General features: G+C 50.6%; 1 protein-coding gene across 1 annotated transcript; it reads right to left on the bottom strand.

The window, feature by feature from the left end:
* Window positions 1–6,479: 6,479 nt before the first annotated feature.
* Window positions 6,480–7,277, bottom strand: LOC105557005. The gene has a single exon (XM_012004129.1). It carries the CDS (start codon window positions 7,275–7,277, stop codon window positions 6,480–6,482), a length of 798 nt encoding a protein of 265 aa, XP_011859519.1.
* Window positions 7,278–13,545: the final 6,268 nt, after the last annotated feature.

Here is a 13,545-nt window from a genome sequence, read left to right as displayed (position 1 = left end):
AAAATGCAAACCGAGCTGAACCAACTTCGGCAGGCGCAACAAATACAAGTCGAGTTGGACCAACTCAGACGCGTCCGACATTCCACCCCGGTGAATGACGAAACCAGACCAAACGAAACGAAAGTCCTGGAACAAATGCGGAAGTGGAACTGTCATTTTGATGGACGGGACCTATATACTTTCCTGGAAAGAATTGAAGAGTTACAACGTGCTTACGCCCTGACAGACGAACAATTATTGAAAGGGTTTCCAGAACTACTCCGTGGCGAAGCGCAGTTGTGGTTCAGAAACTTCCAGACGACCTATCACACCCTCAGGGAATTAATAGCCGGCCTGAGGAGTTTTTATTTGGCTCCGGGCGAGTTACGGAACCTAGATCGCCAAATAAGCGATAGAAAGCAAGGTGGTACCGAGAAAATCCGTCCGTTCACCACCGCCATGATGACTCTGATTCGCCGCCGAGGGGATTACACCCCGGACCAACAACTCGACGCTATCTATTATAATACGCGAGCGGAATACAGAATGTATATTCCCCGGTCGACCGTACAGAACGTAACCGAGTTGATCCAGAAGATTGAGGAATTAGAAGAGACCAAACGGCAGCTGGAGAGTGAGAAGCCCAGAAGCAAACCAGAGGCCAAGAGAAGTATACCTCAGCCAAGAACATCTTTGGCCACAGCATATGATCGAAACACTTGCTGTTGGAGGTGTAAACAAAGAGGCCACAGCCGCTTCCGATGCCAGAACCCCGTTAAAAAGTTCTGCTCTTACTGTGGCACCGACGGCAGACTGACGATAGAGTGCCAGTGTCAGAAGCCGGGAAACGCAAAGGGGGCCGGCGACTTAGCAAGTCAGGTCCGGCCCGCATCAAACTAATAACGATCGAGGAAAACCGACCATTCCTGACTGTGAAGATCGGGAAGAATAAATGCACCGCGCTCATTGATACCGGGTCCGTGAATTCATACTGCAGCGAAGAAACCGCCGAGATCTGTCGCCAAGCCGGATGGCGCCAACAAAAGGATCACCGCGTTGCAGTCCTGGCCGACGGGACCGAAACCGCCCTGAAGACCAGATTGACAGGGGGTTGTAGTACCATGGGCATTTCCACAGAGCAGACGCTCTTATTAATGAAGAACTTGAGCCACGATATCCTGCTGGGCATGGATGCCCTGAACAAACTCGGCATTAAAATCTGCCTCACCGGAGAAGGGATCAGTGACGCGGGAGGAAGAACGGGCGTCAGTTTCGTGGAAAATCCAGGCGGGCTCACGCATTTAAGAAAGGCCGAGAAAACCAGACTCGAGGCCTTCCTGAAGACCGAGATGGAGAAGTTCGGGGATATTCAGGGAAACACTCCTCTGATCCAACATGAAATCAAGTTGGAAGATCCGTCGCCTATCAAACAGCGCTACAGACCGAGAAACCCGGCGATGCAGAAGATTATTGAAGAAGAAGTAGAAAAAATGCTTGAAGAAAGAGTGATAAAATCTTCAACCAGTCCCTGGAGCTCTCCTATTGTCGTCGTGCAGAAAAAAGACGGCAGACCGCGTCTATGTATAGACTATAGGAAATTGAATAAAGTCACCCGGAAGGATGCTTACCCATTGCCGCAAATCAACGACATTGGATAAGCTACGAGGGGCGAGATACTTGTCGACAATCGACTTAAAGAACGGGTATTGGCAAGTGCCCCTGACACCAGACAGTAAACCCCTGACCGCCTTTACCGTCGCGGGAAAGGGGTTATTCGAGTTTAACGTAATGCCTTTTGGCTTACATTCCGCACCTGCCACCTTCCAGCGATTATTGGACCAGGTGATTACGCCGGAACTGCTCCCAAACGCCTTCGCCTATTTAGATGACATCGTCATAATATCGAAGACGTTCGACGAGCACCTCAAGACACTGAAAATCGTCTTCGAGCGACTAAGAAACGCCAAGCTCAAGCCGAATCCGGAAAAGTGTCAATACGCCCGATCCAGATTAAAATACCTCGGGCATGTCGTCGATCATAACGGCCTGCATGCCGATCCAGACAAGACCGCCGCCGTGCTGAATCTCACACCGCCCAGAAACGTCAAGGAGATCCAGCGCTTCATGGGATTAATATCCTGGTACCGACGGTTTCTAAAAGATGTGTCCAGTGTCGCTGCCCCGTTACACCGCCTCCTGCGCAAAAAAGCCAAGTGGGAATGGTCCGAAACACAACAAGCAGCCTTTGACGAAGTGAAGAAGCTACTGACGAATGCTCCAGTATTATCCTGTCCAGATTGGAGCCAAACATTCGTCCTCCAGACCGATGCCAGCCAAGAAGGGCTAGGCGCAGCACTTACCCAGCAGATACGCGGATCCGAAAGGGTGATCGGATATGCCAGCCGAACACTCACCAGTGCCGAGAAAAATTACTCGGCAACCGAACTAGAATGCCTTGCAATCAAGTGGGGCATCTGGAAATTCCGCGATTATCTAGAGGGGTATCACTTTGTCGTCCTGACGGACCACCACTCGTTAAAATGGCTAAACACCATAGAAAGTCCTACGGGCCGACTGGCTCGTTGGGCACTGGAATTACGCAGGATGTATCACTCAGAATAAAGAGTATTATAATATTGCCTGCTGCTTATTATAATGCAGGGTGCGGGAACGTAATTGACAATACCGCTACTTACAGACTAACGCATACGCAGGATGTATCGCAAAGAATTACAAAATAGTACCGCTGCTTAGCACTAAAAGAAAATGTATACGCATGATGTACATTGCAATGAACCCGAAATATTATAACATAAGATAAATACTATACCGCTGCTTACAGACTAACGCATACGCACGATGTATAAATAATTGCACTTGGAATACATGGTATCGCTGCTTAGAACGAAAATGTAGACGCAGGATGTACATATAAACTGAAGAAAATGCGCGACTGCGACCAGAATGAAAATTGATATAATCTGAAATGGAAAAACGGGAAATATATACTTTTACGCGCGCTGAAATGACTATCTGTACGTCTCCGTGTCGAGACTTGACTATCGAGGGGATGTACGTACAGTGTTTTTGTCTAGCCTAATTTGTACCTTCTTTTTAGGACCAGAATAGGTTTTTAAGGTACCGGACGGAGCGCTTGCCGAAGCGGAAGGCTTCTCCGTAGCGTCGGACGTGGACGGATCGTTAGCGATCGGAATGTTGTCCGGTATAAAGTGAGCAGGCTTAAGACGTTCTATCGATACGGCCGTGGGTCTGCCGTTAATCTCGATATTGTAGACTTTGTCCGACGTCCTTTCAAGCACTTTGAAGGGGCCCGAATAAGGCCGTTCCAGAGGCTTTTTAACAGCGTCCTTACGGAGGAAGACGTGCGAACAGACTGGCAACTCCTTGAATTGGAAAATGGCGCTTTTTGTAATGGTGTGCCACCGGTACTGGCTTCACCTGTCGCATGTGCTGTCTAAAATCGTCTACGAAAATTTGAGGATCCGGCGTAAAATCCTCTTAGAGGAAAAATTCTCCCGGAATCCGCAATACCGTGCCGTACAAGAATTCGGCCGGAGAAGCTTTAGTGTCCATACGCACATGAGTAAGACTGTAGGGAGGACATCCACCCAGCTCGGCGTGTTATGGCACATAATCGCCGCCTTGAAGGTGCGGTGCCAACGCTCGACCATGCCATTAGCGGCAGGGTGATAAGCCGTAGTATGAATGCGTTTGCATCCAATGAGTTTGAGAAGGGCTGAGAAGAGCTGCGCTTCAAACTGTTGACCTTGATCGGTCGTGAGAATACTAGGTGCACCGAAACGAGCGATTCAATTATCGAAAAACGCCTTGGCTACTGTTCTGGCAGTAATGTCCAAGATTGGAATCGCTTCTGGCCAGCTGGAAAACCGATCAATAATTGTTAGGCAATATGTAAAGCCGTTGCTAGGATGCAAAGGACCAACTATGTCCATGTGGACGTGGTCGAAACGCCCGTCAGGAGCTGAAAACTGAGCAGGCTCGAGTTTGACGTGGCGAGAGATCTTGCACCGCTGGCAGTCGGTACAATTACCCGCCCAAGTCGCGACATCGCGATGCAGGTTAGGCCAGATATACCGTTGTCTTATGACGCGGTCCGTTACTTTTACGTTTGGATGCGCGGGGTTATGGAAAAGGTCGAAGACCTGTCTTCTAAGAGGTGCTGGAATGTAGGGTCTGATCGATTCACCTGACAATTCGCAGTATAGCTCTGTGTTGGAGGAACCCCAAATGAATTTCTTTAATTTAAGCGAGGACGAGTTTGAGACCAAGAGGTGTTTAAGTTCTTCGTCCTCTTTTTGCCTAGCGGCGAGGTCTACTAATTCAAATTCGACCGGGAGGCGGAGGGCCTCGACGCGAGATAAGTTGTCAGCCACCACGTTCTCAGAATCGGCGAGGTGTTCAAACGCGGTGATGAACTGCGCTATGTACGAGAGCTGACGTAATAGGAGAGGCTTTATCTGACCGTTGCTGGAATGCATAAACCAGAGGTTTATGGTCTGTCATGACATTAAAATTACGACCTTCGAGGAAGTGTCGAAAAAATTTTATCGATTCGTAAATCGTGGTCAATTCGCGGTCGTACGCGCTATAGTTCCTCTGCGCCGGAGTAAACTTTCTAGAGAAAAAAGCTAATGGTCTCCAACCGTCAGAGGTATACTGCTCAAGGGCCCCACCCATGGAAAAATCCGAAGCATCTGACACGACGCGAGTGTCGGCAGTGTTGGACGGGTGTGCTAATAACGCGGCATTAGCAAGGTCGGTTTTGGCCTTGTCAAACGCGGTTTCGGCCTCGAAAGTCCATTGTACTTCACGTTTATCATTTTTACGCGAGTCAGTTAAGTACGCGTGTAGAGGGGCTTGTACGCGAGCGGCGTGTCGAAGGCTGCGCCTATAAAAATTTAACGCGCCCAAAAAGCGACGTAGTTCCGCTACGGTCTTTGGCTTCGGGAGATCCCGAATAGCAGCCACTTTTTGCGGAGGGGGTTTAAGACCGAATTTGTTTACGCGATGACCGAGAAAGGTCAATTCCTCTACACCGAAAACACATTTGGATGGGTTGATAACGAACCCGAATTCCTTGAGTTTTTGGAAAACGATGCTTAGATGTTTCCTGTGCTCCTCCCATAGAACTTATAAACATGGAAGGGGAAACGGATCGGCACAAGTGAAGCCAAGAAGTGAGACAGAAGAAACTAGAATTCTGTCTCGTTCTATGACTTTTCCTCGAAATACGCATGCGCGGCCAAAACGAGATTACAATAACGCATGCGCGGCCAAAACGAGATTACAATAACGCATGCGCAACGATTTAACGCATGCGCATAACGGACCAAAGTCATCTTCTATGCTATCCTTGTCACACAGATGTTGGACTCAGTTTCAGCTCACGGAGAGTATATGCTATTCCCCTTCCATGTTTATAAGTTCTATGGCTCCTCCATAGAAGAGGACGCAATAAGAATATCATCTATATAAGCAAATGCAAAATCGAGATCCCGTAGGGCGTGGTGAATGTACCACTGAAAAGTCTGAGCGGCATTCCGCAGACCGAATGTCATGGAGACGAATTCGAATAAACCGAACGGCGTTATGACAGCCGTCTTCGGTATGTCTCCTTTTGCCATTGGAATCTGGTGATAGGCCTTGAAGAGATCAAGGGAAGAAAAGATCGACTTACCTAACAAATTTGAGGTAAAATCGTGTAGGTACGGTATCGGATATTTATCCGGTATTGTGACGGCATTTAAGCGACGGTAATCACCGTACAACCGCCAGTCACCGTTACCCTTGCGGACGAGGTGGATTGGACTAGTCCAAGGACTGCTGGACGGCCTACAGATGCCTAATTCAGACAGCCTTTTAATTTCAGCCTTCGCTGCCTTTAACCTATCGGGGGGTAGCCGGGCGTGGCCTCTCAGCGACGGGAGGACCATTAGTCGAAATGTGATGTTCGATAGCACATGCGGCGGGCGAAAGCGCCTGACCGCGACCGGTAACCTCGGGGAATCCCGAAAGGATGTCCGCAAATTTATTGTCGTTATTGACTACCGAAATTTTAATTTCCGGTACTGTCAGAATCTGTCCGGACGATGACAAAGAAGTAACACTGTCGACCAGACGACGCTTGTGCAGGTTGAAAATTAATTTGTGATGTGTCAACACGTATGCACCGAGGATCGCAAAGGGCACGTTCGCTACGCGAAAATTCCACGTGATAGAACGCCGCAAGCCTAGATCTAAAGTAAGACGACGCTCGTCGAACGTATCTATTAAAGTATTGTTCGCTGCAAAAAGTTTAAACTCTGAGGGCGTGTTCCTATCGCGTAAGGACGCTGGAAGTAGAGAGATCTCCGCGCCCGTATCTACCAAAAACCGTTGACCGGTGATCCGATCAAAAACGTGAAGACGGCTTTGATTGTGCCCGACATCCCCGACCGTCTCTTCGCGGGGAGAGCGAATTAGTTTTCCGCCGCGTCCTCTTTCCACGAGCAAGGCTTGCGGCAGGACGTGGCTTTTTTTCCGTATTTACGGTGAATGAAACAGTAGCCTGTCTTAACATCAGACTTAGCTGCCTCATCACCACGCTTATTATTACGGGAGGTAGATCTGTCTCGGCGCAATTTTGCGACCGAGGTGCTCAGAGACTGGATTTGCTTGGTGAGCTTATCGATCCGCTCGTCAGTGCTCAAAGGAGCTTTAGGGCGAGCGCCTTGGGATTCTTTGGTCGGCGCGACAACGGCGACTGCGGAACTGAGACCGTTAATGTCCGCAAGTTTATCCGCGATTTCTGCTAATTTTTGCAGGTCAGGTTCATTAGTCGCAACCAAAATGGCTTTATGCGTGTCAGGCAACAACTCAATAAAGAGAGATCTTAATACGGCAGGGCTGCATTGCCCGCCGTTGAGCTGATTCATGTGACTTAACAAATGCGAGGGTCTCCGGTCCCCCAGAACCTGACCTTTTAATAACTGCCGTAAGCGGGCCTCAGGTGAGACCGCGAACGTCGCGAGAATCCGGTCTCTGAGCAGCTTGTACAGATTTTCCGGCGGTGGGTCCGCCGTGACTAAATCTAAGACATGAGCGATTGTCTCCGCGTCGATGTCGGTAAGCAGGCAATCGGCTTTGGTACGATCTACCGTAATACCCGCCGTTCGAAACGAGGCTTCGATTTGAACGAACCATGCTTCCGGGGCCTGATGCCAGAAGGGCGGAATTTTCGGCACCCGGTAGGATTCTATGCGCGCGTCGTCGGGCATATTGAAATTATGAGACGCGTATCGGGATCCGAGAAAAAATGAAAAGAATGACAAAAACTGAGGAGAAATACCAGGACGAGGCAAAACATATGCCTCAACGGTCTCGAAGTTCTTGACGAGGCGTCGTCCCTCGAAGGAGGTAGAGCTCGGACTCGAGACGTCGGCGAGAGGAGGTTAACTGCGCTGTCCTGCGTTCCGCCGGACGGCGGTACCTGCTGGATGCGCTGCCAGGGGCGTACCTCGATGCCTGCGTTGCGTGCGCGCGCGCCAGGGGCTGATTGCGCAATGCGTCCCGTAGATATGGTCCTCGTGCGCTTCGGTATGGTCCCGCGCGCTGTCGGTATGGTCCCGTTCGCTGCCGCCGGAATGGTTGCGCGGAATGCGCGCCCGCCGGGATGACTGCGTTGGCGCGAAGATGTCCGCCGGGGTGGCTGCGCGGGATGCGGGCCCGCCGGTAGGGTTCGGTGTGCGCGTGAGCGTCCGCCGGGATGACTGCGCGGGATGCGCGTCCGCAGGAATGACACGTGCGCGGGCCTGAACGTGCGCCTCGAGTTTGACGGCCGTGTCGCCGGGAATACCTCAGGATGAGATCCCGATGACTTGAGTCCGGGCGCGGAAAACGGCCGATCTTCTTGCGTCACCAAAATGGCCTCCGTCGATGTTCACTTGTCGACAGTGGACTCGCCCGAAGTTTCGGGAAGGCCCGGGAATGGACTCGCCCGGCGTCGTTGACGCCAAAAATTGGGCCGTCCGAAGATCCTCGTATCTTGCAGGGCGTGGTCTAGGTCCTCTTGAGTGCTGCAGGTCCGCCCCAGGAAGCTGAGGGTGACCTGGGTCGAGTCGCCGATCTCAGTAGCCGCCGATGCGAGCGTGAAAGGCGCGGATGCGCAATCACGTCGGGGTCACCAATTGTGGGCTATTATATATTTCAGAAGCCTCGGCTGAAGTGCCACAATTCTTCTATTGCCGCAGGCTTGTTTCTCGGCTAAGGCGGTAATGATACTACACTTGTATAAGTAAAGAGATATACTTTATTTGAGATCGTGGGCACGACAAGATGGCCTGTCTTGTACGTGCGAGTAACGACTTACGACTGTTACATTATTCTGTCCCGCTCGGACAGCGCCACCAACGACCATGAACAACGTCGTGGTAACACATCGGCTGAAAAGTTCGTAGGATGATACATAGGGGGCGCCACTAATGAAAAATCCATATGATTTTTAGGAAGTACCAACCTTCAAACGGTACCTGTCAAAATTTCATGACAATCCGATCATTAGTTCACAAGTTACAGTGGTTTTAGTGACGCTACTTTTGTGATTTTGAAAACAATGAATTCAAAGCAATTTCGTGTGTTGATTTATCATTGCTTTTTGATGGGAAAAACACCGTTCAAGCCAAAGCTTGGCTTGATAAGTGTTATTCGGACTCTGCTCCATCGAGACAAATGGTAGAGAAGTGGTTTGCTGACTTTAAACGCGGCCGTACAAACACCGATGATGCCGAACGCTCTGGTCGCCCGAAGAGGTGGTGACACCGGAAAACATCAAAAAAGTCCACTAAATCATTTTGGCAAACCGTAAAGTGAAGTTGCAAGAGATAGCTGACACCTTAAAGATATCAAAGGAACGTATCGGCTTCATTTTGCATGAACATTTGTCCATGAAAAAGCTGCTTTCGAAATGGGTGCCGCGTGTGCTCACAGTGGACCAAAAACAACAACGTGTCGATGATTCTGAGAGCTGTTTGAAGCTGTTTCGGCGAGGAAAGGACTTTTTGCGTCGGTATGTAGCAATGGACGAAACTTGGATCCACCACTACACTCCAGAGTCAAATCGGCAGTCAGCTGAGTGGACAGCAGCCGGCGAACCTCGCCCAAAGCGGCCAAAAACGCAACAGTCAGCTGGCAAGGTTATGGCGTCCGTATATTGGGATGCGCATGGAATTTTGTTCATTGACTACCTTGAAAAAGGCCAGACCATCAATAGCGATCGCTACATGACCCAACTGGTGCGTTTGAAGCAGGAAATCGCGAAAAAACGGCCCCATATGAAGAAGAAAAAAGTGCTCTTTCACCAAGACAATGCACCGTGTCACAAGTCGTTGGCTACCATGGCCAAATTGCACGAATTACACTTCGAATTGCTTCCGCACCCACCGTATTCGCCAGATTTGGCTCCCAGCGACTTTCACCTGTTCGCAGACCTCAAAAAAATGCTCGCCGGAAAGAGATTTGGATCGAATGAAGAGGTGATCGCCGAAACAGATGCCTATTTTGAGGCCAAAGATAAATCGTTCTACAAGAAAGGTATCGAAATATTAGAGAAGCGTTGGAATGATTGTATCGCTCTTGAAGGAGACTATGTTGATGAATAAAGTCGAATTTTGTCAAAAAGTTGTTGTTTTATTGGTTATCCTACGGACTTTTCAGCCGATGTGTTATAGACGGGCAACTACTAGTCGCCACAATGGAACTTAATTTCTCTGTGTTTTGTTCGGCGATGGAACACACGGTTTGTAATCAGTCTTTCAGCCGCCGAATTATCACAAAACAGCGTCGTCGGTGACTCTTGCTTAGCACCGATCGTCTCAAGTAATCCGCGTATCCAGACGCGTATCCGCGTATCCAGATCTCCTTCGTTGCATCATGAGCGGCCACGTACTCAGCCTCCGCAGTCGACGTAGCCACAATACTCTGCTTCCGCGCCATCCAGGTCACAGGTTCACCGTTCAAGATCAACACGACACCGCTAACAGATTTGCGCGTGTCGACACATGTTGCCAAATCAGCATCTGAGTATGCTACCAGCTGATTTGCGCTTGAACCTCATCCAGCGAACTTGATACCGAGTTCAATCGTTCCTCGCAGATAGCGAAGCACGCGTTTTGCTGCTTTCCAGTGCGCCTCCGATGGGTTCGACAGGAACTGTGAGAGATTGCTCACGGTAAAGGCGATATCGGGACGCGTTCCAACAGCCAAGTACATGAAAGAGCCAATTACCTCACGGTATGGCACATCTGCCGGTTTGAGCAAAGGACCCCGCACAAAACACGGGGAAATTTGGTCCCGGCCAAAATCGATGAAACTGTGCCATTTTGTACTTCGAGTCATGCTGATCAAAAGTTGCCAAGGGCACAACCAGATCCTATGAGTCGGTTTAGAGCTACAGAGGCTCAAAAGCTCGGAAATGAGGCCACGCCATAACGCTAGTTGTCCTAGACCTAGACTTGTCACGGATCGCGCGGCTGAAAAGGGAGGAAGTCCCTATTACTGGAAGGATTAGGAGGAGCGTTAACCAAAGAACCAAGAAGGTGGTAAGAGTGGAATGGAGAGATTGGCTGGAAAGGCCAAACTGCGTTGGCCAGCGCACGGTCTTGGCAATCCTCCCCCACTTGAACTAATGGCTCGAAAGGCCATGGACAAGATCGTCTTTCAGGACGACGCAAGTATTCACTGGACACGGTTGCTTCAGTGCATACTTGCATAGAATTGGAAACGAGAACACAGAGCAGTGCTTTCACTGCGAGGGAGGAATGAGAGACACTGCCAGCATACCTTGGAAGTATGCCCTGCGTGGAGCGCACAACGCGGTGTACTCTCAGGAATAATAGGTGTGGATCTCTCGCTTGCGGCTATTGTTAGCGCAATAACAGAGCGAGAAGAAGCCTGGAGTGCCTTCGCCTCCTTTTGTGAAGGATTTATGCTCCAAAAGGAGGAGGCGGAGCGTGTACGAAGAGGGGAGACAGATCCCCAGGGCACAAAGGGTGGACGGGCGGCACAAAGAAGAAGAAGGAGAGGAGCGCGTCGCCCGCCAGCGCATTTGCGCCCGTGGTGAAGGCGGTAGTAATGATAGGGGGGACAGACCGTTAAGGTTAGTCTCTTACCCCCCACTGACAAACAACAGTCAGACGGAAAGCACCTTGGGAAAGATGTATAGAGGAGGGTCCCCTCCACCAAAGCGTCCGGGTCCCGCGTAAAGAATAGGCCCGGGGTATCTCCTGCCTGTCGTAAAAGGTGACTAAAAGGAGAAGAGTCCGAGGAGTCATAGGGGACCCTTGGGGGTGGGCGTGGGCTGGAGACCCACGACCTACCCGCCCCCACCAACGTCTAGGGGGCGCGGAAGAGAGCCCGGTGGCACCCCCGCTGCGAAGAAGCGAGGAGACAGCCCTTCTCAAGGCTAGGCTCTCTCTCAAGGGCCAAAGAAGGGCGCAAAGAATACGCGCGGCGCAGGGCCATCTAGACGATATGCTTTCGCGATTCCCAGATGGCCAATTCATGCACTGAGAAGTCCAACCCCGGTGGTTTTAGTGCGGAAGGCGCCCCCATTGCACACTGGCCTCGAAGTGTCACATACTCGGGTGCCAGGGGGGCGAGTCCCACACACCACCCCTCCCTGTCCCAGAAGGTCGAGGGGTGACGGTTCCATGAGGACCGGGTAAACAAAAAAAAGACCTAGACTTGTTCTGGATTCTCATCGGTACGTGTGTGCGTGCGCGCGTGCGTGCGCGCGCACGAACAGTAAAGAGGGTTTCGAGTCGTCAAATACTACAGGAGTGATGAACCATAGGATCCTTATCTCTACTGATACACACACGCACGCACGTACGCACTCACACACACACACACACATACACACGCGCACACGCACACGCACACGCACGCGCACACACTGCACACACGTACCGATGATAATCCAGAACAAGTCTAGGTCTAGGTCTAGGACAACTAGCGTTATGGCGTGGCCTCATTTCCGAGCTTTTGAGCCTCTGTAGCTCTAAACCCACTCATAGGATCTGGTTGTGCCCTTGGCAACTTTTGAGCAGCATGACTCGAAGTACAAAATGGCACAGTTTCATCGATTTTGGCCGGGACCGAATTTCCCCGTGTTTTGTGCGGGGTCCTTTCCATCTTCATCTTCGTTTCTGCGCAAGGTGGTGTGAATGCCTAATGGTATCGAAACTGGATTCGACTCGTCCAATCCGAACTTCCGTAACATGCTGCGCGCGTATGCTGACTGATGAATGCGGATTGTTTTCAATCTTAGATCGCGCTCAATCTCCAATCCAAGATAGCACTTCGCATCACTATCCGTTATCTCGAACTCACCTTTTAATTTTGCGAGCAATTCCATCACGTCATTCTCGCATTGACCGGCCGCCAGGCCATCATCCACGTACAAGGCGAGCAGCAGCGAACCATCTTCATTGGTGTACACACAGGATCGTAATCCGTTGGAGTCAAACCGAAAGATTTTAGCTTGTCGTCGAACTTCTCATGCCATTGCCTCGGTGCTTGCTTAAAGCCATACAGACTCTTACGTAAACGACACACGCGACCACTTCCGTCATTAAAGTCCTCTGGCTGTGCCATGTAAATAACTTCGTCGAGGTCTCCATAAAGGAAAGCCGTCTTGACGTCGAACTGATGGATAACAAAACCTTTTACTGCTGACACCGATAACAGAACCCGAATTGACTCGAATCGAGCGACAGGCGCGAATATTTCCTCATAGTCAATTCCCTGTTTCTGCGAACAGCCCTTTATGACTAAGCGCGCCTTGAACCTGTCGGCGCTTCCATCCGGCTTCGTCTTCACTCGGAAAACCCATTTGTTCTTGATCGCACGACGATCTCTCGGTAGCTCGACCAGTTCCCATGTTTGGTTCTTCTTGAGTGACTCGATCTCTTCGACCATTGCCATCCTCCACTGCTCCGCATTAGGCGACTTCTTTACTTCTTCGATTGTCTCAGGTATCTTCTCGACCATCATAGTCTGAGCAGATGCAATCATTGCGCACAATGAAAGCTTGCTTCTTGTCCGATTTGCAATTAGATCTTGCGTCGATTGTCGAGTTTGAACATGCTCGTGCGCTCCCACTGGTCGTGAACTGCGTTTGTCCGCGGGCTTGCTGCAAGTTTCTTGCGACTCACTGCTGTCGCTGCTATCGTCGACCTTGGTTGACGCCTCCTCGATGTCCTCGTCCAATTCCTCTATGTTGCTCGAAATTGCTTCAATAAGTTTAGGCTTTGACTCAGCGATGATAACATCTCTTGATACGTGAACCTTGTTTGTACCGCGTTCCCAAACACGATAGGCTTTCTGCTCAGTTGCGTAACCGACCGAGACAACTTCACGGCTCTTGTTGTCGAGTTTCTGTCGCTGTTCCCGGCCCGCCAGACCCAGGCCGCCTCCCCCCTTGTCGTTGGGGGAGGGCCATCTCCTCACCGCCTCGGCGGTGTTCCGCCCACTAAGAGAGGAGGGGAC

Source organism: Vollenhovia emeryi, unplaced genomic scaffold, assembly GCF_000949405.1.
Source record: "Vollenhovia emeryi isolate VEMERY1.0 unplaced genomic scaffold, V.emery_V1.0 DF939656.1, whole genome shotgun sequence".
NCBI lineage: Eukaryota > Metazoa > Arthropoda > Insecta > Hymenoptera > Formicidae > Vollenhovia > Vollenhovia emeryi.
The sequence above is the reverse complement of the archived record's forward strand: the minus strand, read 5'-3'. Positions and strand labels throughout refer to the sequence as shown.